Source organism: Scyliorhinus torazame, chromosome 14 (genome assembly GCF_047496885.1).
Source record: "Scyliorhinus torazame isolate Kashiwa2021f chromosome 14, sScyTor2.1, whole genome shotgun sequence".
NCBI lineage: Eukaryota > Metazoa > Chordata > Chondrichthyes > Carcharhiniformes > Scyliorhinidae > Scyliorhinus > Scyliorhinus torazame.
The window spans coordinates 38435476-38457807 of NC_092720.1; the positions used below are offsets into that span (position 1 = coordinate 38435476).

General features: G+C 45.0%; 1 protein-coding gene across 4 annotated transcripts in view; it reads right to left on the reverse strand.

Moving 5' to 3' along the window:
• The window catches only part of LOC140389654 (arf-GAP domain and FG repeat-containing protein 1-like), a 109839-nt gene that overhangs the window by 67768 nt on the left and 19739 nt on the right, over positions 1–22332 (reverse strand). For all 4 annotated transcript variants that reach the window (XM_072473983.1, XM_072473982.1, XM_072473981.1 and 1 more), the window contains exon 3: positions 3901–4016. In XM_072473983.1, coding sequence (XP_072330084.1) covers positions 3901–4016 — 116 coding nt within the window. The remainder of the gene's footprint in view (positions 1–3900; positions 4017–22332) is intronic.

A 22332-nucleotide genomic window follows, 5' to 3' on the forward strand; every position in this document is an offset into this window, starting at 1 on the left:
ACCCCATCATAGCTGACCTTACCCATCATGTTGTCATGGAAAGAGATGAGCATGTGGAGTTGCTTTGATGGACAACCAATTTTCTCCAGCAGCTGAATAGACTGTCTCTGCTCACGTGATTGAATGGCTTGGTGAGATCAACGAGGACAATATATTGTGGTCTGCCTTGTTCACAGTATTTCCCTTGCAGTTGCCCGACAGAAAATAATCATGTTCTTTGTAGATCTTTCAGGTTTGAAATCATAGTGGGATTTGGAATAGGTGTGTTCCACCTAAATCGGCAGTCGAACAAGAACACAGGCAAACACTTTGCCCTAAATATTCAGCTGGTAGATGTCTTCATAGTTATTGCAATCACTGAGGTTACCTTTGTTCTTGTGCAGACTCACAATCTTTGCATCACACATACTTTGGGGCACTGCCCCCTCCCACCAACAGAGACCGAGATTCAGCAGGAGTGCCAGTTTCCAATGCTCGAGTTCAGGCAGTATGGCATCACCTGGAACTTAACCCATGGCAAGCAAGTCAATAGCTTTGCCAAGCTAGTCGAATTTCACCATGGCAGGCAGACTATCCATGGCGTTCAGAACTTCCTCGGTGAGTGTGGTCCCTGGAGTACAACTCAAGGTAGTGTTTCACCCATCTTTCCTATTGTTTATTACAGTCAGTGATTACTTCCCCTGCCTCAGTATTCAATTGAGCCATTTTCTTTGCTGATGGGCCTTTTTGATCCCTTCATACATACTCCGACATTCCCTTGTTGAATGATATACTGGCAAAGTTGTAGCCAATGATTGCCGCGCTACTTTGAGTGGCTCTAAGTGCATGAGTTTTCTTACTCAGATCTCTCATTTAATGAATGATAATGGACTGCTTGGCTTTAGTGACAGGTTCCATCACAGTAATATTAGTGTCAAACCACTTTTCTACTCTTGCTTCCCATATGCTGAGAGTGCAGTTTTGTAGATGATGTCTCAAAGTATGTTCAATTTTACTTCTACACCATGTGGGAATGCCAGAGTGCCTGATCAATCAAATCACAGAAATACTGACTTTTAATTGTGTAGGCAGTGTGGCTGGCATTGATACAAGGACAGCACTGTTGCTCTGAATGCTGAATCTGAACTCTCTAGCCTTCTGAAGTTCCATCAAAATTGGATGTTTAACAAGAAACGTCATGATTACTTGATTGAAATAATGAATCTGAACATTGCAAGGGGCATTGGCTTTCTCCTATTAATTTTGAGAAAACCATTATTCTAACCCCATTAGCTTTTATAACTATCCCATTTTATTAAAATCATCATTGTCACAAAGATATTGATGAAAACTCATGGATGAAGTAATGCGACAAGTAAGCTATAGTCCACCACAACCTAATTTATTTCCACCATGGTAAGTGTATACTATTCTGAACTATATCAATTCACCCAACTGGAAATAAAATTAAATCAAATCCTTGGAGATAGTAAATAAATCTGCAAGTGCTAAAATTACTAGTACAACACCCAGCTTATTTCATCCTTAAATAAGTTAGAAATATTGTTATTGAAAATGATAAAATACGGATTAGTCACTCAGATTGTTGTGAAGCAAAAACAATCTTCAAGTCACTCCTCGCTTTCCATCAATAGTATTTATTAAAAGTTACATCACAGCTAACTTTATCAATATATGCATTTTCAAACCAGTTTCTGTAAATCAAGGGCGGAGGTGGTGGGGGAGAGCGGAGAGAGCAGGGAGAGGGAGAGAAGTAAATGATAGCTCATATTGAGTATTTACTCTGGGTTCCTCAGAGAGCAGAGGAGTGCAAAATAACCTGCAACTTTTATTTAGGATACTTTATCAAGTCTCAAGAGTTGCTAGCTCCTGGAAGAAGTTGCCACCGACAGTAAACCTCAGTTGAAATATTTAATCATTTAAAAAAGACAAGCACATGCCCCAAATTTCACCAACAGTACAAGATTATGAGCTTTACAATAAAATAGGAGATGAAAATGGTATGAACAGGTCCTGCACATGAGCCTCGATGGGCTACATGTGAGTCTTACCTTTTTCTTCTGATATTGTAATTACTTTTGCGGATGTTGACATTTTAGCATTACATTCACAATGGTCCTCCTTTCCAAAGCGAGACGAAATACTATTTTGAAATAAAATGTGATAATTTCTCACCATGCAGCAGGAAAGGTTAAGAGGATTAAAGCTTCCACATTCTCGTTTTCCTAGGTGCCAGATGCACCCCCACCCCTCAATTGTTGGCTCCAACCAATCCTGTATGGCGTAACTTCTCCTGTGTTCCACACCCTCTCATCCAACACGATTACCCTTATCTACCAGCTTCACCCACCCTATCTGAACACATGCTGACTGAAAAACTGATGGTCTTACTCCCATTTATTTACATCCAATTCCAGAATGGGAATGTAACCCTTTTGTTAATGATGGACTAATGGGCACCTTGGCATGACATTTTCCCTACTGCAAAATTTCATGTGTCCTTTGGTTACTCCTTTGGTTTTATTCCTACATTACTGAAGTGAAAGACAATGTAATTAAATCTGGAGGTCTGCACTTGAACACATGCCAACAAATTATCAGATACGTTAGCAAGGTTGACCCAGGAAATAATTTTGGTTTCCTTGATATCTTTCATTACATGTCAGATAATCAGCTAGCTGGACTGCAACAATAGCAAGCTCAGCCTTATGGTGAAGATTATTCTGACTAATTTAACTGCAATGGATCTTCCAGATTCATACTTTACAATCCCTTCACCCTGCTGCAACTTCCGACACATCAATTCTTTAATAAATGTAGTCCTAAAGATTTAGGATCAAGTTCTGAAAATGTGCAAAGGGCCAGCAGATAAAGGCTATGTGTGAGAGATAGAATGTTATGCAAAAGCATTTATTATTTAACAATTATGATCACTTCTGTTTACTCCAATTTAAGATTCTTAATAGTGCCTCCGTCACACCCATTACAGTAATTAAAGTGGGATTATGACAAAGTGGTACCTGTGGAGATGTGCTGAAAGCCAAGGTACTTTAGGTCATCTGTTTTGGAGGTCCTAAAGTTAAAGGATTCTGGGTTAGAATCTTTGAGCTACTGAATAATTAAAAATAATAAAATTTATGTTCCAGACATAACAGCCGTAGGAATCCAAAGTGAACCACCATTGCACATCACGCTGACCAGATCAGATTATTTCCTATATGGCTATTAATATTGGAAAGTTGACACTGCATGAACAATGCTTTCATTATTTGGGGATTCTCATGGAAATGTCCCCAAATAGAATAACCTTAATTCACAACAGGCCTACAACTCGACTTCTACTTTGTTCACTGGGCCATAACATACCATCAGAAGTCATGTCTGTTAGCTCCCATTCCTTCTCCATGACAGTTCTTCATCTTCCACATGGCACACCTCATCATACATCTCGCCATTCTCTATGCACCTCCTCTGTTTTTACATGACACTAAAAAGAGTGCGCTGACACTTTTTATGTCTTCATATTTCCTTTTTCCCCCCAAAGCATCTCCCTACTTACTTCCAGGCTTTGTGTCATTCCGTAAAAGTTCTACATTTCCCATTTTATAACATCCTATATGTACCTCCCGTTCCACTTTCTCCCTGCCATCATGGTGCTTTGTCTTGCATGTTGTACTTCCTTATGCGCTTCCCTGCATTATTAACACAAAGCTCACTGCCTTGTGACATTGGCATGAACGTGCACAATCCTTTCATGCTTTCATGTTCTACTTATAGATTTTGAACCAAGGTGTGACAGCGGATGAGCTGAATTTGCTTTGAGTGAATATCACAAGGGAATGACTGGTACATCTCACTGTTTAACCAGGCCACATAAACAACCAGAGATTTAACATTTACCATCTTTTCTTCTCGTATTTTTCCTGCAGGAAATCCTTGACTTTCTGAGGATTTCTGAAATCTGGATAAACTGATGATCTGTCATCATACAATCCCAGCCAAATCTGTTTACAGACCTGAATAATAAAATGCAGAAAATGACATCCTGTTAAACATACCAAATGTACCAGTTTTAAGGATTTATCTTTGTATTAGTGCTTCACTAATTTTGCACAGATTTACTCCGAGGATGCAAATCTAACTTCATGCCTTCAGTGAAATTCACATTTAAAAGTGCAGATTGTACATTCCTTCATGGTGTCCTTTTATTTAAAAGGATGTGACTTCACCTGTGTGTCTTATTTTCTATATAAACTGCACCATCAATAAAATAAATCAGAATGTATAATTATGAGATGGATAGATAAGAGGGAGATGAATAATCCAGCTGAGCCAGCGGTACACAACCTGTTAGACCCCAGAAGCAAGCAACACCCTTCCAAAGGTCACAGCCCTCCATCCAATTCAGGTTGGGGCACCAGATAGGCATCAAGGCTTTACAGTTCACCAATTGAAAAATGAACAATGGTTGGATATAGACATGCCAGATTTTTTATTTATCGAGTTTAGGGACGAGAGTTGATATTCAAATGCTACATAACTGAAGAATCTCTGATTGGGTCAACAAATTTAATTGGTTATATATGCTGCAGTCAGGGGTCAAGCTATGGAAATGTTTTGAAAGTTAGGTACAATTATTTTTTTTAAATCAATTTTCTTCAAGGAAAAGATAGAAACACATTTTATGAAGGCATTGTAGAACAGGACATGAGATAACTAAAGGAATACATTAGGGTAGTCTGTATACAATGTGCTGTTCCAAATACATGCACAGTGTCAAGGGGAAGGTCGAGGTAGCTTTATGGCAGACTTTGGGGTTTGGTATTACGTAGGAGGATTAAAGGTTTTACAGATGTGACAATGAGCTTTGTAAGATTGGGTTACCAGCCTTTGTGACACATTAGGAAGGAGATATTATTTTGTGGTTTCTGTTTGCTTCTCTCAGGCAATAGTCCATGTGGTGCTTAGGTCATGTGGGGATCCAGGCATTGGCTCCAGATTGCTTGTTACTTCCTGGGTTCCATGCTGGGTCTGTATATCCCTCTTTCTGATTGGTATATGCGGAGGAGACTGCCATATTTGACTAGTGTGGGCAAGCCAAGCTGGGGGTTGAGGTTGGGTGGGTGGTGAAGAGATGGGGAATATTAATTTTTGTATTTGGCTGCATCGTGTGTGTTAAGCTATGCATTAAAAAAATATATATAATTTAGAGTACCCATTTTTTTTTTTCAATTAAGGGGCAATTAATTTAGCGTGGCCAATCCACCTACCCTGCACATCCTTGGGTTATGGGGGCGAAACCCATGCAAACATAGGAAGAATGTGCAAACTCCACATGGACAGTGTCCCAGAGCCGGGATTGAATCAGAGTCCTCGGCACCAACAGGCAGTAGTGCTACCCACTGTGCCACCGTGCTGCCCCTAGCTATGCATTTTTTAAAAATTGATTCTCTGCAAGAGGTGCAAACACTTTTTGAATTCAGTGTATAGTTAGAGGAAAACATTGTGCTACAATGCAATGTGCGTATTTTTTAACAAATATTTGTTCTACAGCGAGTAAACCCAGTTACTTGAATTAAACAGCACGGCATAGTTCCTATGGCATTTTGGATTGCAGTCCCTAACAAACCAGTGGGAGGCCAGAAGGTATGCACCAATCAATAATTTTGACCACAGAACTTCCAACATTTGTCTATCAGGTCAGGGTGAAACTTAATAACTTATATTTGTATAACACTTTTAATATAATGAAATATCCCAAGGCGCTTCACAAGAGTATTACACAACAAAGCATGACAACAAATCACATATGATGATATTAGGTCAAATGACCAGAAGCAATTAGGTCAAATGACCAAACACCTGGTCAAAGAGGCATCTCAAAAGAGGTAGAGATCCGAATGACAGGGGCCCCAGCGGAACCCGACAAACCGTTCTGAAAATCAAACATTGTTGTAAAAATGTAAATATTATCCAGCGGTAAAGCCACAGTCGCGACTATAGTGACAATGAAGGGCCTGAGGCCGGTTGGTCAGATCCATGTACAGCTTTTTTCTTTGCCGTTGTATGACACTTGTCATGCGAGTGTCCCTTTAAGAAAGGTTTGGTCTCTTATCATGTGACTTGTAGCACAGCTTCAGTGATATCATTTTGTGGGTGGAGCTGGACTGTGGCTGTCAGGCGAGGGTTTTTTTTGGTTTCAGTTTTCGTTTGGTTGCTTTGGACTGTAGAAGGGGAAAGAAGTGTTTTCCCTATTTTTCTCTCTTTTCATTTTAAAAGCTGTTCCAGTGAAAAGCACATGGTTGTGGCAAACTGCCTTGTTAATTTTTAAAGGTAGAGTTGTTTTCGGGAAGGAGTTTGAAACTGCTGGTTGAAACAGGAACAGAGTCTCAGGGAAAGGGCCAGTCCCAGTCAAGTGAGAATACAGTGTGCTGGGCCACACCCTTGAAAGGGATTTTGGTTTATTGGATTGTGTTATTGAATTGGAACAGCTAAGCGGGTATTCATTAAGTGTTATATACATAGATTACTGTAGCTGTTGTGCTGTCTTTATGTTTGTAATTGATAAAAAAAATTCTTGCTGTGTTTATATAAATATATCAAGATATATATGCTAACTATCCATTCTTAGAATAAACCTTGTTTTGATCAAAGCGCCCAGGAAATCTGATGACTCACACCTGAAGCGAAGGCTTTTGTGCTCATCCTAGCCAAATTCAACATAAAGGTTATAGGTCAGGTGAACTTCATAATATACTTTGGAGTTTCTAAGCCCTGGCCCATAACACACTCTACGTATGAAACCCCAGCTCTTTTTCTTCTGGGTGGCACTTCCCAGCGCGGGGATGCCAGGTTTGATTCCCGGATTGGGTTACTGTTTGTGCGGAGTCTGCATGTTCTCCCCGTGTCTGCGTGGGTTTCCTCCGGATGCTTTGGTTTTCTCCCACAGTCCAAAGATGTGCAGGCTAGGTTGATTGGTCACCCTAATTGTCCAGTAGTGTCCAAAGGTTAGGTGAGGTAGCTGGGTTACGGGGATAGGGTGGAGGTGTGGGCTTAGGAAGGGTGCTCTTTCAGGGGCTAGTGTAGACTCGAATGGGCCGAATGGCCTCTTTCTGCACAGATTCTATGACTCTTTTTAAAAATTCTGTAACTGATAATTGAAATACCAATAAAAATATTTTCCAACAAAAAGGAGGTAGAGATAGGGAGACAACTCCAAAGCTTGGTGCCAAGTCACCAAATGTAGAGCAATTATGATCGGGAATGCACAAGAGGCCAGACGCGCAAATATCCCAGATGGAGGACATTATAGACATAGGGAGGGGTATATCCATGGAGGGATCTGAAAACAAGGTAAGAATTTAAAAATCAAGGCTTACTTTACCGGGAGCCAATGTACGTCATCAAGCACAGGAGTGACAGGGGAACTGGATTTCCTGTGAGTTAACACATGGGCAGCAGAATTATGGATGACCTCAAATTTACAGAGATCAGCAAGGTGTGTGTTGGAACTTTTAAGTCTAGAGGTAACAAGGCATTACTTTGAACTGAACCTCCTACATTCTGTTGCAAATGTAGTCGTGACAGCCTTTTCCTCCTTCTTACAATTACTAGGGGCTTTTCGCAGTAACTTAATTTGAAGCCTACTTGTGACAATAAGCGATTTTCATTTCATTTCCTCATTTAACTGGTGATCTAATTCTCCATTCCAGGATGAATGTTTTCTGTGCCATCTTTTGATCTGGAAGCAAACATGCCAGAGAGGAGTTTGCAAAGAACTTATAGGAGACTGAACATAGTTCAAGCTCACAGCGGAAGACGTTTGCGCATGCCTGAAAGTGAGGAATTGTCAAGGAGAGCACTTTTGTGAGGTCTCAGTTCTATTCTGTGTCCCCCCCACCCCGCCAGCCTTCTTTATTGGACAGCCACGTAGCCAAAAGCCCAACATTCTTCTGACTTTCCAGTGCATTAATTACAAACTGGATGCAATTCATTAATTAAAGATCCAGAATTATATCTCAAAATGTTTTAGTATGCGGGCTCAAAGTTATGATAAAGAAAAGCAGACATACAGAACACCAATGGCAGTGGATAAAGTTCTGATAAAAGGGGGAAGCACCTGAACAAATGAAAATAACTAAAACTTGCATTTATATAGCATCTTTCATGTCCTTTGGGTTTGCCACTTGTGCTTTTGGAGTACAGCAATTGTTACCCTGTAAGCAAATGCAGGAGCCAATTTGCATTCAGCAAGATCCATAAAGAGGATTGGGCAAAATAACCAATTAATCGGTCTTTTTGGTGATGTTACCGAGAGATGTGTAGCAACTATGGTCACTGAATATATTCAAGACTGAATTTGACTGATTTTTGATCTGCAGGGGAATTAAAGGTTATGAGGGCAGGTGGAATGTGGAGTTACGGCCACAATCACATCAGCATGGTGGTGCAGGCTCAAGGGAGCAAATTGTCTATTCTCACTCCGATGTTCTTTTACCTGGACATATAGGATTCCCCACTCTTTGAATAGTACCAAGAACCTTGGGCGAAATTCTCCCCCAACGGTGCAATGTCCGCCAACTGGCACCCAAATCGGCGCCAATCAGACGGGCATCGCGCCGCCCCAAAGGTGCGGAATGCTCCGCATCTTTGGCGGCCTAGCCCCGACATTGAGGGGCTAGGCCGACGCCGGATGGATTTCCGCCCCGCCAGCTGGCGGAAATGGCGTTTGTTGCCCTGCCAGCTGGCGCGGAAATGCTGCGCGGGAGCTTCAGCGGCCGCTGACAGTTTCCTGCGCATGCGCAGTGGGGAGAGTCTCTTCTGCCTCCGCCATGGTGGAGGCCGTGGCGGAGGCGGAAGGGAAAGAGTGCCCCCACGGCACAGGCCTGCCCACGGATCGGTGGGCCCCGATCGCGGGCCAGGCCACCGTGGGGGCACCCCCCGGGGTCAGATCGCCCCGCGCCGCCCCCCCCCAGGACCCCGGCCACGCCACCTTGTCCCGCCGGTAAATACCAGGTTTAATTTACGCCGGCGGGACAGGCAATTTCTGGGTGGGACTTCGGCCCACCTGGGCCGGAGAATTGAGCGGGGGGGGGGGGGGGGGGGGGGGGGGGGGTCCCGGCAACCGGCGCGGCCCGATTCCCGCCCCCGCCCAATCTCCGGTACTGGAGACTTCGGCGCGGGCGGGATTCACGGCGGCCAATGGCCATTCTCCGACCCGGCGGGGGGGTCGGAGAATGACGCCCCTTATATCCAGCTGAATAGGTTTAATTCTTCATAATACACACCTCAGTACCTCATTGATGCATCAGCCTCGGCTTCTCCTATAGCAGGGATTGAACCCACAACCTGACTCAGGAATTGTTCTCCTTAAAGAGAGGGTGAGGAGAGGTTTGACAGAGGTGTTCAAAGGGCCGTAACTTTCAGGCGTTGGATTGGGGGTGGGGCTACCCCAAAGATGCATTGGAGAATCCCTCTCGGATTTCCTAGGTAAGCACTTGCACAGGAATTGTCCAGAAGCGCTAATTTCCCCTGGACAAATGCGCTGCGAACCATCCAAAAAGGTTAAATTGCTAACTATTTTAAACATCCACACAGATCCCCCGCCACTGTCCAAAGGAATCTGGATGTCCTTGTTCATAAGCCACTGAAAGTTAACGGACAGATTCAGCAAGTAGTTAGGAAGGTAAATGTATGTTACAGTGTTATCCCAAGAGAATTTGAGGACAGGAATAGTGAAGACTTACTGACACCCCCCTCCACAGTATTTTCTACCCCACGACCCCCCCACGATTACAAAATTGTTATTTGGCTCCTGGGGTCTGCTCCACCTTTCAACTGGATCATGGCTGACCCTGTTCGATGCCGTTTTCCCGCACTATCCCCATATCCCTTGACATCTTTAATATCTGGAAATTTATCGATCTGTCTTGAATATATTCAATGACTTAAGCCTCCAAAGCCTTCTGCACTAGAGAATTCGAAAGATGCAACATTCTCTGCATGAAGAAATTTCTCCTCATCTCAGTCCTGAATGGTCTATCCCTTGTTCTGAGATTGTATCCCCTAGTTCTAGAACCACCAGCCAGCTGAAACATCCTTCCTGTATCCTTCGAGCCCTGTAAGAACTTTATGCGCTTCATGGAAGTCAGCTCTCATTCTTCTAACATCGAGATTATAGGCTCAGTCTGCTCAATCTCCCCTAATAGGACAAAATCCTCAATCCAGGGATCAGTCTAGTGACCTTTTGTTGCACTCCCTCAATGGCAAGTACCTCTTTCCTTAGGCAAGGAGACCAAAACTGTACACAATACTCCAGATGCAGTCTTGCCGGTGCTCTGTACAGCTGCAGCAAAATTTCACTACTCCTGTCCTCAAATCCTCTTGCAATAATAGTACCACATACCATTTGCCTACCTATTTGCTTACTTCATCTGCATATCAGTTTTCATTGGCTTATGAACAAGGACACCCAGGTTCCTTTGAAAATCTACACGTTCCAATCTCTCACTATTTAAGAAATACCCTGGGCAGAATTGTCCGTTAGCTGACGGCGAGATCAGGGCGTGCGATCGGGCAGAGAATAGCTCCCGACGCCAAAATCACGGCAGGCACCGGTTTGATGCCGAATCGCGATGCTCCGTCTCCTCGAAAACGGCGTCAATGCGACTCACACGGCGCGTAGTCTAAACACCGTTTGCATATCATTAGTGGGCCCACCCGCTTCTCCGCCTCTGTAGGGTCAAGCACGGTCCACGTGCGCTCCCGGAAATCGTGAACCTGGGAAGAGAGAGAGCGAGCATACGGACAGTGTCCAGCATTGCCATACTTCGCCGACAGTCTTGCCGCAGGCTGGGGGGCTTCTGCCAGGGCCTGGGGGGTAGTAGGGGTGGCCAGAAGATGGGCTGTGGCGCGGGGTGGATGGGTACTCAACACCATTACGAGTCATGCAGCTGCGCATGCTGCCAACAGCCTGCTTTAAACCTGGTCCCCTGGGTTGTTTAGGTCACTCCCCGGGTACCCTCTGGCCCCAGTCGACCCATCAGCTGTATGGGCACTCCAGCACAACCTGTCCAATCTATTCGGCCTCAATCAGTGTGTGTGTGTGTGTGTGTGTGTGTGTGGGGAGTGTATTGTTCATGCGTGGCTGCAGTATCTCAGCCCTGCGAGTGTTCATCACGGACCTGGCAAGTTCTCTCCATTTTGCATGGGGTTCGATGGTGTTCCAAGCGCCGTTGGTGCTAGCCCCTCACTGGTAGCGGAATTGGTGCAGATGCTGCGCCGATTTTTCTGTTGTAGAAGTCCACGGATTCTCCGTCTACAATTAGCCGCAGAAGCGGAGAATCCGGTCCCCTGCATTTTTGATTTTCCTTCATTCTGTCATTCAACAATCTCCAGTGAATCCAGTTACAAAAAACCCACAATGTTTCTTGTCAGGAATGTGGGAAGTTAACAAGATTAACAGTGAATTTGAGATGAAAATAAAATAACAGAAAAGTAACAAGATTAGCAGGATTTTAGAGACATTGCGGTGTGAATGGCTAGATCAGAAACATTGTTTACCAGAGACCAGGGGGCTATCCATAGAACCACTGCAGAAGTAGGCCATTCAGCCCATTGGGACTGCACCGACCCTCTGAAAGAGCATCCTAACAAGGCTCCCACCCTAACCCGCACATCCCTGGACACTAAGGGCTATTTAGCATATCGAATCCACCTAAACTACACATCTTTGGACTGTGGGAGGATACCGGAGCACCCGGAGGAAACCCACGCTGACACGGGAAGAACGTGCAAACTCCACACAGACTCAAGGTTGGAATTGACCCCGGGTCCCTGGCGCTGTGAGGCAGCACCATATCTAACTTCTAAAGGCAAGGAATTTGAGAGAACTGGACAGTAGAATCCACAGAAGGGATTATCAAAGAGACTGATCAGTGTAACGGCTAACATCATCATTGGGGAAGCAGACTAGTTCTCCATCCAACAGTCACACAAGCCAGTTCCCTTTGTGATCTGAGCCATGGAGGCCTGTCCCAGCTAACATTTAGATCCATGGCAGATTACAGATATTATCCTCTAAAATATGCAGTTTGTGCCTTTGTTGAACCAGGAAGAGACATTTTCCCAGACTTGGTCACCTAAGTGGCATTGTGTGGTAACTGTTAACAGTTTTCACCTGTAGAGTGACTAAAATTGGATGTTGCTTGGGAAGTGAGTTCAGGGAACGTGGATATATTTTGATAACAAGAGGTAACTTCAGATAAAACAGTTTGTTTAGTTATTAATATACTTAAGTGTCATAGTGTATATCAGTTTTTTGTCGTTATTTTCTTTTCTTTTACTTTAATAAATATTGTTTATTAATTGATACCACAATGACTGGACTGAATCCTCCCTGGGCTGTACACGGTTCCTCACATTATTCCAAACAAAAGTACACCACTAAAAAACAGTGATTCAAGTTATCCTTTGGGACTTTGAGACACTCAGGTAACAGCAGCGGGCTCTTGACAGTTTTAAAATAAATACTAGTTTGAAAGGCAAGTAACTCTTGACGATCAAATTCAGGAATTTTTTTCAATATCCCAGGATGAATGTTCAATTCCCAGTAAAAGAAAAATTCATCTCCAGCTGCAAAGTTTTTGATTTTTATAACAGACAGATTTTTTTTTAAAAGGGAAAGATGCTGTCATGTTTTGCAGGTCAACAGAGAAGAATAATTTTGACATCACGTGAGCCTGTAATGCTGCTATAGGTGGCACGGTAGCACAGTGGTTAGCACTGTTGCTTCACTGTGCCAGGGTCCCAGGTTCGATTCCTGGCTTGAGTCACTGTCTGTGTGGAGTCTGCATGTTCTCCCAGAGTCTGCATGGGTTTCCTCTGGGGGCTCTGGTTTCCTCCTACAAGTCCTGAAAGACGTGCTTGTTAGGTGAATTGGACATTCTGAATTCTCCCTCTGTGTACCAGAACAGGTGCCGGAATGTGGCGACTAGGGGCTTTTCACAGTAACTTCATTGCAGTGTTAATGTAAGCCTACTTGTGACAATAAATAGTATTATTATTATTATTATTATTATTAAGTAGCATATTTTAGGAGCTAGGGTGCAATTAGCCACTGCAAAAAGCTTGGGCTAATGCAATTTTGTTTTGATTAAGGGGATTCCCTGGGAAGTTAATTAGTTTTCAGCTTGGTGATCATGTAATTGCTGGATGGAGCTATAGCATCAGGCTTTTTGAGAGCATATTTTCAGTTCAATTCTGGATGAGGCTGGGACCGCAAGTCAGGTTTTGTTCTCTGCAGTTTAGTCCGAAAGAGACTAACAGTCTTTAAAGCAGTGCAGACTTGCCTGAGGACAAGGGAGAACTGAAACAAGCCAATTGAAACAGCTTTTGAAGACATACAGCCAGAGTTTCTGGATGGGTTTGACCGGAGTCAGATCGTTTCTGTAAAGCAGTGTCAAGAGATCTCTTTCTCAAATAATAATTCTGGAAAGCAAGTATTCCTCTGTGTCATTGGCAATTAAGGTGGATTGAGAGCGGAGGTGGTTGTTTTGTTGGTGTTTAAATGGGAATAAAGATAGCAATTCACTGTATTGAGTAGTATTGTTTCAGTGGTAATTAATTATAAGCTATTTTCGGGTGTGATATTAAAGATTTTAATACTGTGTTAATAATAAAGTTTGTTTTAATATACCATATCCCTATTTCTTTGTGCAATCACTCCTGGATCAAAGTATCCTTTCCTCATAGTCTTACAAAATTAAAATATTGGGATTTCTGCCAATATCCTGGACACTGTTGGCGTCTGGTCTGGGATTGTAATAATATTTGGAAAATTTGAAAAACATTTGGTTTAAAAGAGATTTTCAACTGTGCTGAATGTAGGTCACATATTCTGGGGAGCAAAACAATACACCCAACTGAAAATAAAACAGCCCAATAAAAACAAAAAGTGTGGTGGTTACATTCCACAAGGTTTCAGTCATTTAAGCAGAGGTAAAGAAAATATTTTAACCAAGTTATTTTAGGGTAAACTATTAGCTGAGGGGTAAAACTTGCTGAACCAAAAGAAAACAAAATAATGCAGTAACTACAGACTGGATGATTCAAAATGGAATTGGATGTATTTCTCAACTGAGTAAACAATTAAAATAGACTGAGCGAATCTCAACACTTTCCTGGTTGATGCAAGCTCCTCATAAAGGAGATAGTAATTGTGGACAAAGAAAAGACAATTACAGACAAATGTGAGATTAACAGATATTCATATAATTGCAGCTATACTTTCATGATTCAAGCTATTTATAAATTTGCTTACAAAACAATTTTCATGCTCAGAACAAATCTATTTTTAACCTGCGATCTTCAATTAGTGCCAAGTTTGATCTGCAGAGACTCACACACCAATTGTTGCCACATCGTAACATTTTCTGTGGTTTCCACAGCATTCATTCTGGAGAACAGTTAATATTTTTCGACAATAATTCTGCCTTACTGTCCTCACCAGTCTTCATTAACTCAACTAAAACTATTTCAAGCATTTCCCTAAAATGGTAAATGCAATTGTAACTAGATCACCAGTAAAACAGAACTGAAAAAGTGGTATTAATGAGTGTTATATGAATAGAAGGTAATGATGACTTTGGATGGGTGGACACTAAAAATGGCAGTAGAGCAGAGGACGTTGCATGCTTCCATGTGGATATAGTGTTGAGTAAGATCTACAGCATGGCTCGCTTGTAGGATATTCAAAAGCAAATGATACAAAATGTAATACAGAAGCACTCTTGAACTGAAGCTGAGTGATACAAGCTATGAAGTGCTCCATGAGGGACTATTCCAAAATGATTGAATAGTGTACACCAGGAACGAACTGCAAAAGGCTGTGGAAGATGTTGCATGCTACAATTTTACTAACTGTTAACTGTCTGACTGACCCCCAGAGACCAAGCAGCCAAGTTCTATCTGTATTTATATTACTTATTGTATGCTTTGCCTTGTTTGAATTTTGTGGACAAGGTTGGTGGTTTCGAAACGGTGATTTCTATAGTAAAATACTGTGAATGCTGGAAACTGAAATAACAGAAGATGCTCGAAGTACTCAGCAGGTCAGGCAACATCTATGGAGTGAGAAGCAGAGTTAAGGTCTGTGACATCAGAAAAGGAAGGCTTGGCATTGAATGGAAGACAGGTCTGAAAAAAATTCCAAAATAGAGATGTGGAAGGCAAAAAGGGAGTAGCAGCAGGACACAAAAAGAAACAAAAGGCATATATCTATTTTTAAAAAAAAATATTTTCATTCAAGGCATTTTCATACATACAAAAAGAATCAGAAGAACAACCAAATAATTGAGTAAATAACCAACACCCAAGCCCCACCTGCGCCCCTGATGCTACCCCCCTCACATCTTACCGTCCCCATTTTAACCCCGTTACTGACTCCTCAAACCACCCCTTACTAACCCCCCCAAACCTCCTTAAAGAAATAAATAAACGCCTTCCACCTCCAGGTGAACCCATCTGCCGACCCCTTCATCGCGAGCTTGACCTTCTCCAGCCTCACCACACTCACGCTTTCGCCGGCTCCGAGTCCCACCAACCTACCGACATCCCAAATATCGCCAACTCTGGACTCGGAACCACCTCCACACCCAGCACCTCTGTCATCACGTACTAGAACCTCTGCCAGAACCCCCTCAGTCTCAGACACGCACAGGACATGTGATCCTGATTTGCGGGGGTCCCCTAAGCACCATCCACATTTATCCTCTACCCCCTCAAAGAACAAACTCATCCTCACCACTGTTATATGAGCCCTATGCACCACCTTAAACTGGATGAGGCTTAACCTCTCACATGATGAGGATGTGCTCACCCTCCGCAAGGCCTCCACCCATATCTCAGCCCTCACCTCCTCTTCCAGCACCTCATCCCTTTTCCTCTTAATATCTCCCATCAGGGCTCCCTTCCACTCCATCAACTCCTAATATACATCCGACACCTTCCCCTCCCCTATTTCGTCCTTCAAAAGCACCTTATCCTGCAACCCCAGGACGGGCAGCCTAGGAAAGGATGGCACCTCTCTCTTTACAAAGTCCCGAACCTGAAGGTACCTAAAGCCATTACCCCTGGGCAATTCATACACTTCCACCAGCATCGTGAAGTTGCCCCCTATGAACTAGTTGCCAAAGCGCTCAATCCCCACCTGGCGCCACCCCCTAAACCTTGCATCCAGCCCCGCTGGCACAAATCTATGATTACAGGGCAGCACAGTGGCTAGCACTGCTGCCTCACAGCACCTGGGACCCGGGTTCGATTCCGACATTGGGCGACTGTCTGTGTGGAGGTTGCACATTCTCCAAGTGTCTGCATGGGTTTCCCCCGGCGCTCCAGTTTCCTCCCACAGTTCAAAGATGTGCAGGTTAGGTTGATTGGCCATGTTAAACTGGCCCTAGGTGGGGTTCTGGAGATAGAGTGCGGGATTGGGCCCAGGTAGGGTGTTCTTTCAGAGGGTTGGTGCAGACTCGATGGGCCGAATGGCCTCCTTACAGTGACTGAGGGGAGTGTGAAAAGGGAGGTGGCCAAGGCAGGATTGAGGGTGTTATACCTAAATGCACGCAGTATACGGAACAAGGTAAATGAGCTTATTGCGCACATTGAAATTGGCCGGTACGATGGTTGTGGGCATTACAGAGACGTGGCTGCAAGGGGATCAAGGCTGGGATCTAAATATCCAAGGATATATGTCCTATCGAAAGGACAGGCAGATGGGCAAAGGGGGCGGGGTTGCATTGTTAGTAAGGAATGAAGTTAAATCGATAGCAAGGAGCGATATAGGATCAGAAGGTATAGAATCTCTGTGGGCAAAGTTGAGGAATCGCAAAGGTAAAAATACCCTGATGGGAGTTATGTACAGGCCCCCTAACAGTAGTCAGGATGTGGGGCAGAAAATAAATCAGGAGACAGAAAAGGCATATAAAAAAAGTCAATATTACAACAATCATGGGGGACTTCAATATGCAGGTGAACTTGGAAAATCAGATTGGTAGTGGATCCCAAGAAATCAAATTTGTGGAATGTCTAAGATTTTTTTTGGAGCAGCTAGTGACAGAGGGAACAGGCAATTCTGGATTTGGTGATGTGTAATGAGGCAGACTTGATTAGGGAACATAAGGTGAAGGAACCCTTAGGGAGCAGTGACCACAATATGATAGAATTTACCCTGCAGTTTGAGAGGGAGAAGCTGCAATCAGATGTAATAGTATTACAATTAAATAAGGGTAACTACAAAGACATGAGGGAGGAGCTGACCAGAATTGATTGGAAAAGGAGCCTGGCAGGGAAGACAGTGGAACAGCAATGGCTGGAGTTTTTGGGGGTTATTAGGGAGGCACAACAGAAATTCATCCCGAGGAGGAAACAGGCTAAGGGGAGGACAAGGCATCCATAGCTGACGAGGGATGTCAAGGACAGCATAACGGCTAAAGAAAAAGCTGAGTGGGAAACCAGAGGATTGGGAAGCCTTTAAAAGCGAGCAAAGGACAACTAAAAAATGAAGTATGAGTACAAACTAGCTCGTAATATAAAGGAAGATAAGAAGAGATTTTTTTCAATATATAAAAGGTAAGAGAGAGGCAAAAATAGACATTGGACCACTAGAAAATGTGGCTGAAGTAATAATAGGAAACAAAGAAATGGCAGACAAACTGAATAGTTACTTTGCATCAGTCTTCACGGTGGAAGACACCAGTGGGATGCCAGGGCTCCAGGAGAACTAGGGGCAGAGGTGAGTGCAGTGACCATTACTAAGGAGAAGGTTCTGGGGAAACTGAAAGGTCTGAAGGTGAATAAGTCACCTGGACCGGATGGACTACACCGGAGGCCTAAAAGAGATAGCTGAGGAAATTGTGGAGGCATTAGTGATGATCTTTCAGGAATCACTGGAGGCAGGAAGGATCCCACTGGACTGGAAGGTGGCTAATGTAACCTCACTATTTAAAAAAGGAGGGAGGCAGAAGGTGGGAAATTATAGGTCTGTTAGCCTGACTTCGGTCATTGGTAAGATTTTAGAGTCTGTTATTAAAGATGAGATCGCGAAGCACTTGGAAGTGCATGGTAAAATAGGACTGAGTCAGCATGGCTTTGTCAAAGGGAGATCGTGTCTGATAAATCTGTTAAAGTTCTTTGAGGAGGTAACAAGGAAGTTAGACAAAGGAGAAGCAGTGGACATGATTTAGTTAGATTTCCAGAAGGCCTTTGACAAGGCTCCGCATAGGAGACTGTTAAATAAGTTAAGAGCTCATGGTGTTCAGAGTAAGATCCTGGCATGGATAGAGGATTGGCTGACTGACAGAAGGCAGAGTGGGGATAAAGGGGTCTTTTTCAGGAAGACAGCCGGTGACTAGTGGTGTGCCTCAGGGGTCTGTGCTGGGACCACAACTTTTTACAACATACATTAATGATCTGGAAGAAGATACTGAAGGCACTGTTGCTAAATTTGCAGCTGAGACAAAGATTTGTAGACGGACAGGTAGTATTGAGGAAGCAAGGGGGCTGCAGAAGGACTTGGACAAGCTAGGAGAGTGGGCAATGAAATTGCAAATGAAATACAATGTGGAAAAGTGTGAGGTTATGCACTTTGGAAGGAGGAATTTAGGCATAGACTATTTTCTAAATGGGGAAATGCTTCGGAAAGCAGAAGCACAAAGGGACTTGGGAGTCCTTGTTCACGATTCTCTTAAGGTTGATGTGCAGATTCAGGCAGCAGTTAAGAAGGCAAATGCAATGTTAGCATTCATGTCAAGAGGGCTAGAATACAAGACCACGGATATACTTCTGAGGCTGTAACAGGCTCTGGTCAGACCCCATTTGGAGTACTGTGAGCAGTTTTGGGCCCCGTATCAAAGGAAGGATGTGCTCGCCTTGGCAAGGGTCCAGAGGAGGTTCACAAGAATGATCCCTGGAATGAAGAACTTGTCGTATGAGGAATGTTTGAGGACTCTGGGTCTGTACTCGTTGGAGTTTAGAAGGATGAGAGGGGATCTTATTGAAACTCACAAGATACTGTGAGACCTGGATAGAGTGACGTGGAGAGGATGTTTCCACTTGTAGGAAAAACTAGAACCAGAGGACACCATCTCAGACTAAAGGGACAATCCTCTAAAACAGAGATGACGAGGAATTTCTTCAGCCAGAGGGTGGTGAATCTGTGGAACTCTTTGCCACAGAAGGCTGTGGAGGCCAAATCACTGTGTCTTTAAGTCAGAGATAGATAGGTTCTTGATTAATAAGGTGATCAGGGGTTACGGGGAGAAGACAGGAGAATGGGGATGAGAAAGTATCAGCCATGATTGAATGGCGGAGCAGACTCGATGGGCCGGGTGGCCTAATTCTGCTCCTATGTCTTATGGTCTTCTGCACTGTAGGGATTCTATTCGATGATTCCAGATCAGCGCCCACACCGAGGCACCCTCCAGCCCCAAATGCTGCCTCCACTTCCCCCACACCCTTAGAGACGGCGTCACCACTGGGCTCGCAGAGTACCTGGCTGGCGAAAACAGTAAAGGCACCAACATCAAAGCCCTCAAACACGTACCCCTTCACGATGCCGCCTCTACCCGGCCCCACACCGACCCCTCCCCCATGGCCCATTTCCCTTACCAAAGCGATGTTCGCCGCCCAATAATAGTACATCATGTTTGGCAATGCCAGTCCCACCCCCAACCCCTTGCCCCCGCTCCAAGAAAGCCCCCCACACCTGCGGGGCCTTTCCCGCCCACACAAACCTGGAAATCAAGCCATTAACCTTCCTAAAAAATGACTTGGGAACAAAGATTGGGAGGTTCTGCAATACAAAACAGAAACCTAGGCAGCACCGTCATTTTCACTGTCGGCACCTGCCCTGTCAGCAACAGCAGCAACACATCCCACCGCTTGAAGTCCACCTTCATCTGCTCTACAGGTCGAGCTAAGTTTAGTTTATGCAACTGCGCCTGACTCCACGCCACCTGGATACCCAAATACCTGAAACTCGCCCCACCACCCTAAACAGCAACTCACCTAGTCTCCTTTCCTGCCCTCCAGCCTCAATCGGGAACACCTCGCTCTTTCCGATATTCAATTTGTATCTCGAAAACTGGCCAAATTTCCCCAGGATCTCCATGATGCCTCAGAGTCTGAAATATACAGTAACAGGTCGGCCACGTACAATGAGACCCTGTGCTCGCTCGCCCCCACCCCCCCCCCCCCCAAACAAAGCCCCTCAACGCCCTAAGCGCCATTGCCAGTGGCTCTATCACCAAGGCGAAAAGCAACAGGGATAGCGGGCACCCCGGCTCGTTCCACGATGCAGCCTGAACTCACTCAGTTTGTCCGCACACTCACGACCGAAGCCTTATACAACAGCTGGACCCAATCTACAAACCGTTGCCTGAACCATCCCAGCACCCCCAACAAATACACCCACTCCACCCGATTAAAGGCCTTCTCCGTGTCCATCGCCACTACTACCTCCTGCCCCTCCGAAGGCATCATAATTACGTTGAGTAGCCTTCTCTCATTCGCCGACAACTGCCTCCCCTTCACAAATCCAGTCTGATCTTTGCCTATCACCCCCCCGGACACAGTCTTCAATTTACGATGTCAACACCTTTGCCAATAACTTGGCATCCATGTTCAATAGTGATATCGGGCGGTACGCCCCACTGCTCCGGATCTTTATCCTTCTATAAAATCAGAGAGGTGGAATCCTGCAACAATGTAGAGGGGGATCCCCCCTCTCCCTTGCTTCATCATACGCCCTCACCAGCAGTGACCTCACATGCACTCCAAACCTTTTATAAAACCCTAACGAGAGCCTGTCCAGCCCCAGGACCTTCCCTGCCCGCATCGTCCCCATACTGTCCATTACCTCCTACAGCCCAATTGGGCGGCCAGTCTCTGATCCAGCCCCTCCTCCACTTTGGGAAACTCTTAACTCATCGAGGGACCGCCACATTCCCACCTCCCTGGTTGGGGGCTCCGACTCGTAAAGCCTCCTAGAAAATGCCTCAAATACCCCATTCACCCCCTCCGGGCCCATCACCACCTTGCCCTTATTAACCCTAACTCTACCGATCTCCCTCGCCACCTCTTGCTTTCTCAACTGATGAGCCAATATCCTGCTCGCCATTTCCCTATACTCATACACTGCCCCTCTGGAGCTGCCCCACTTCCTTCCCCATAGAAACTAACCCAAACTCCATCTGGAGCCTCTGCCTCTCCTTCTACAGACCTGCCTTCCGGCCTCCAAGGAATCTCGTCCCTCTCCTCCCATTCCGATTCTCGCTATGTGTCCGAATTGATATGAACTCCCCCCTGACTACCGCCTTGAGTGCCACCCACCGCATGGCGGCTGTGACCTTCCCTCCCCCATGTCACGCAGGCCAAGGCAGGCCATCAGCACGGTTCAATTCCCGTACCAGCCTCCCCGAACAGGTGCCGGAATGTGGCGACTAGGGGCTTTTCACAGTAACTTCATTTGAAGCATACTTGTGACAATAAGCGATTTTCATTTCATTTCATTTAGTTCACACGTAGCCCAGAAAGGCAGCACACACCCACACACGCACCTCCTCCTCTGCCAACAACCCCATATCCAGCCTCCACTGCGGGTCACCTGCAAACCCATCCAGTGTGGCGTTTGGTCAGAAACCACAATCGCTGAATACTCCGAGTCACCCCCACCAGCAACGTCTTGTCCAACACAAAAAACTCAATCCCAGAGTACACCATGGGAGATGTCCCTCGGCCTCTCAAACTTCCACAGGTCCACCCCTCCCAACGTGTTCCATAAACCCCCTCAGCTCCTTAGCCACTGCCAACACCTAGACGACTTTGGACTCGTCCAGTCCAAGCTCGGATCTATGACCCGTGTTAAGTTCCCCCCATAATCAACCAATGGAAGTCCAAGTCCGGAATCTTCCCCAACACCTGCCTCATAAAATCTACGTTGTCCCAATTCGGGGCACAAACGTTTACCAGAACCATCGGCATCCCCTCCAGCTTTCCACTCACCTTCACGTCTCCCCCCAGATCGGCCACAACTCTCCCCACCTCGAACACAATCCACTTATTAACCAACACCGCCACCCCCCTCATCTTCAAAAACAGCACCGAATGAAACACCTGCCCCACCCATCCCTTCCTCAACCTTGTCTGGTTCCCCCAGCTTCAGGTGCATCTCCTGCAAAAATGCCACGACTGCCTTCAAACTCCTCAGATGCGTGAACACACGTGACCGTTTAACGGGCCCATTCAACCCCTTCACGTTCCACGTGACCAGCCTGGTTG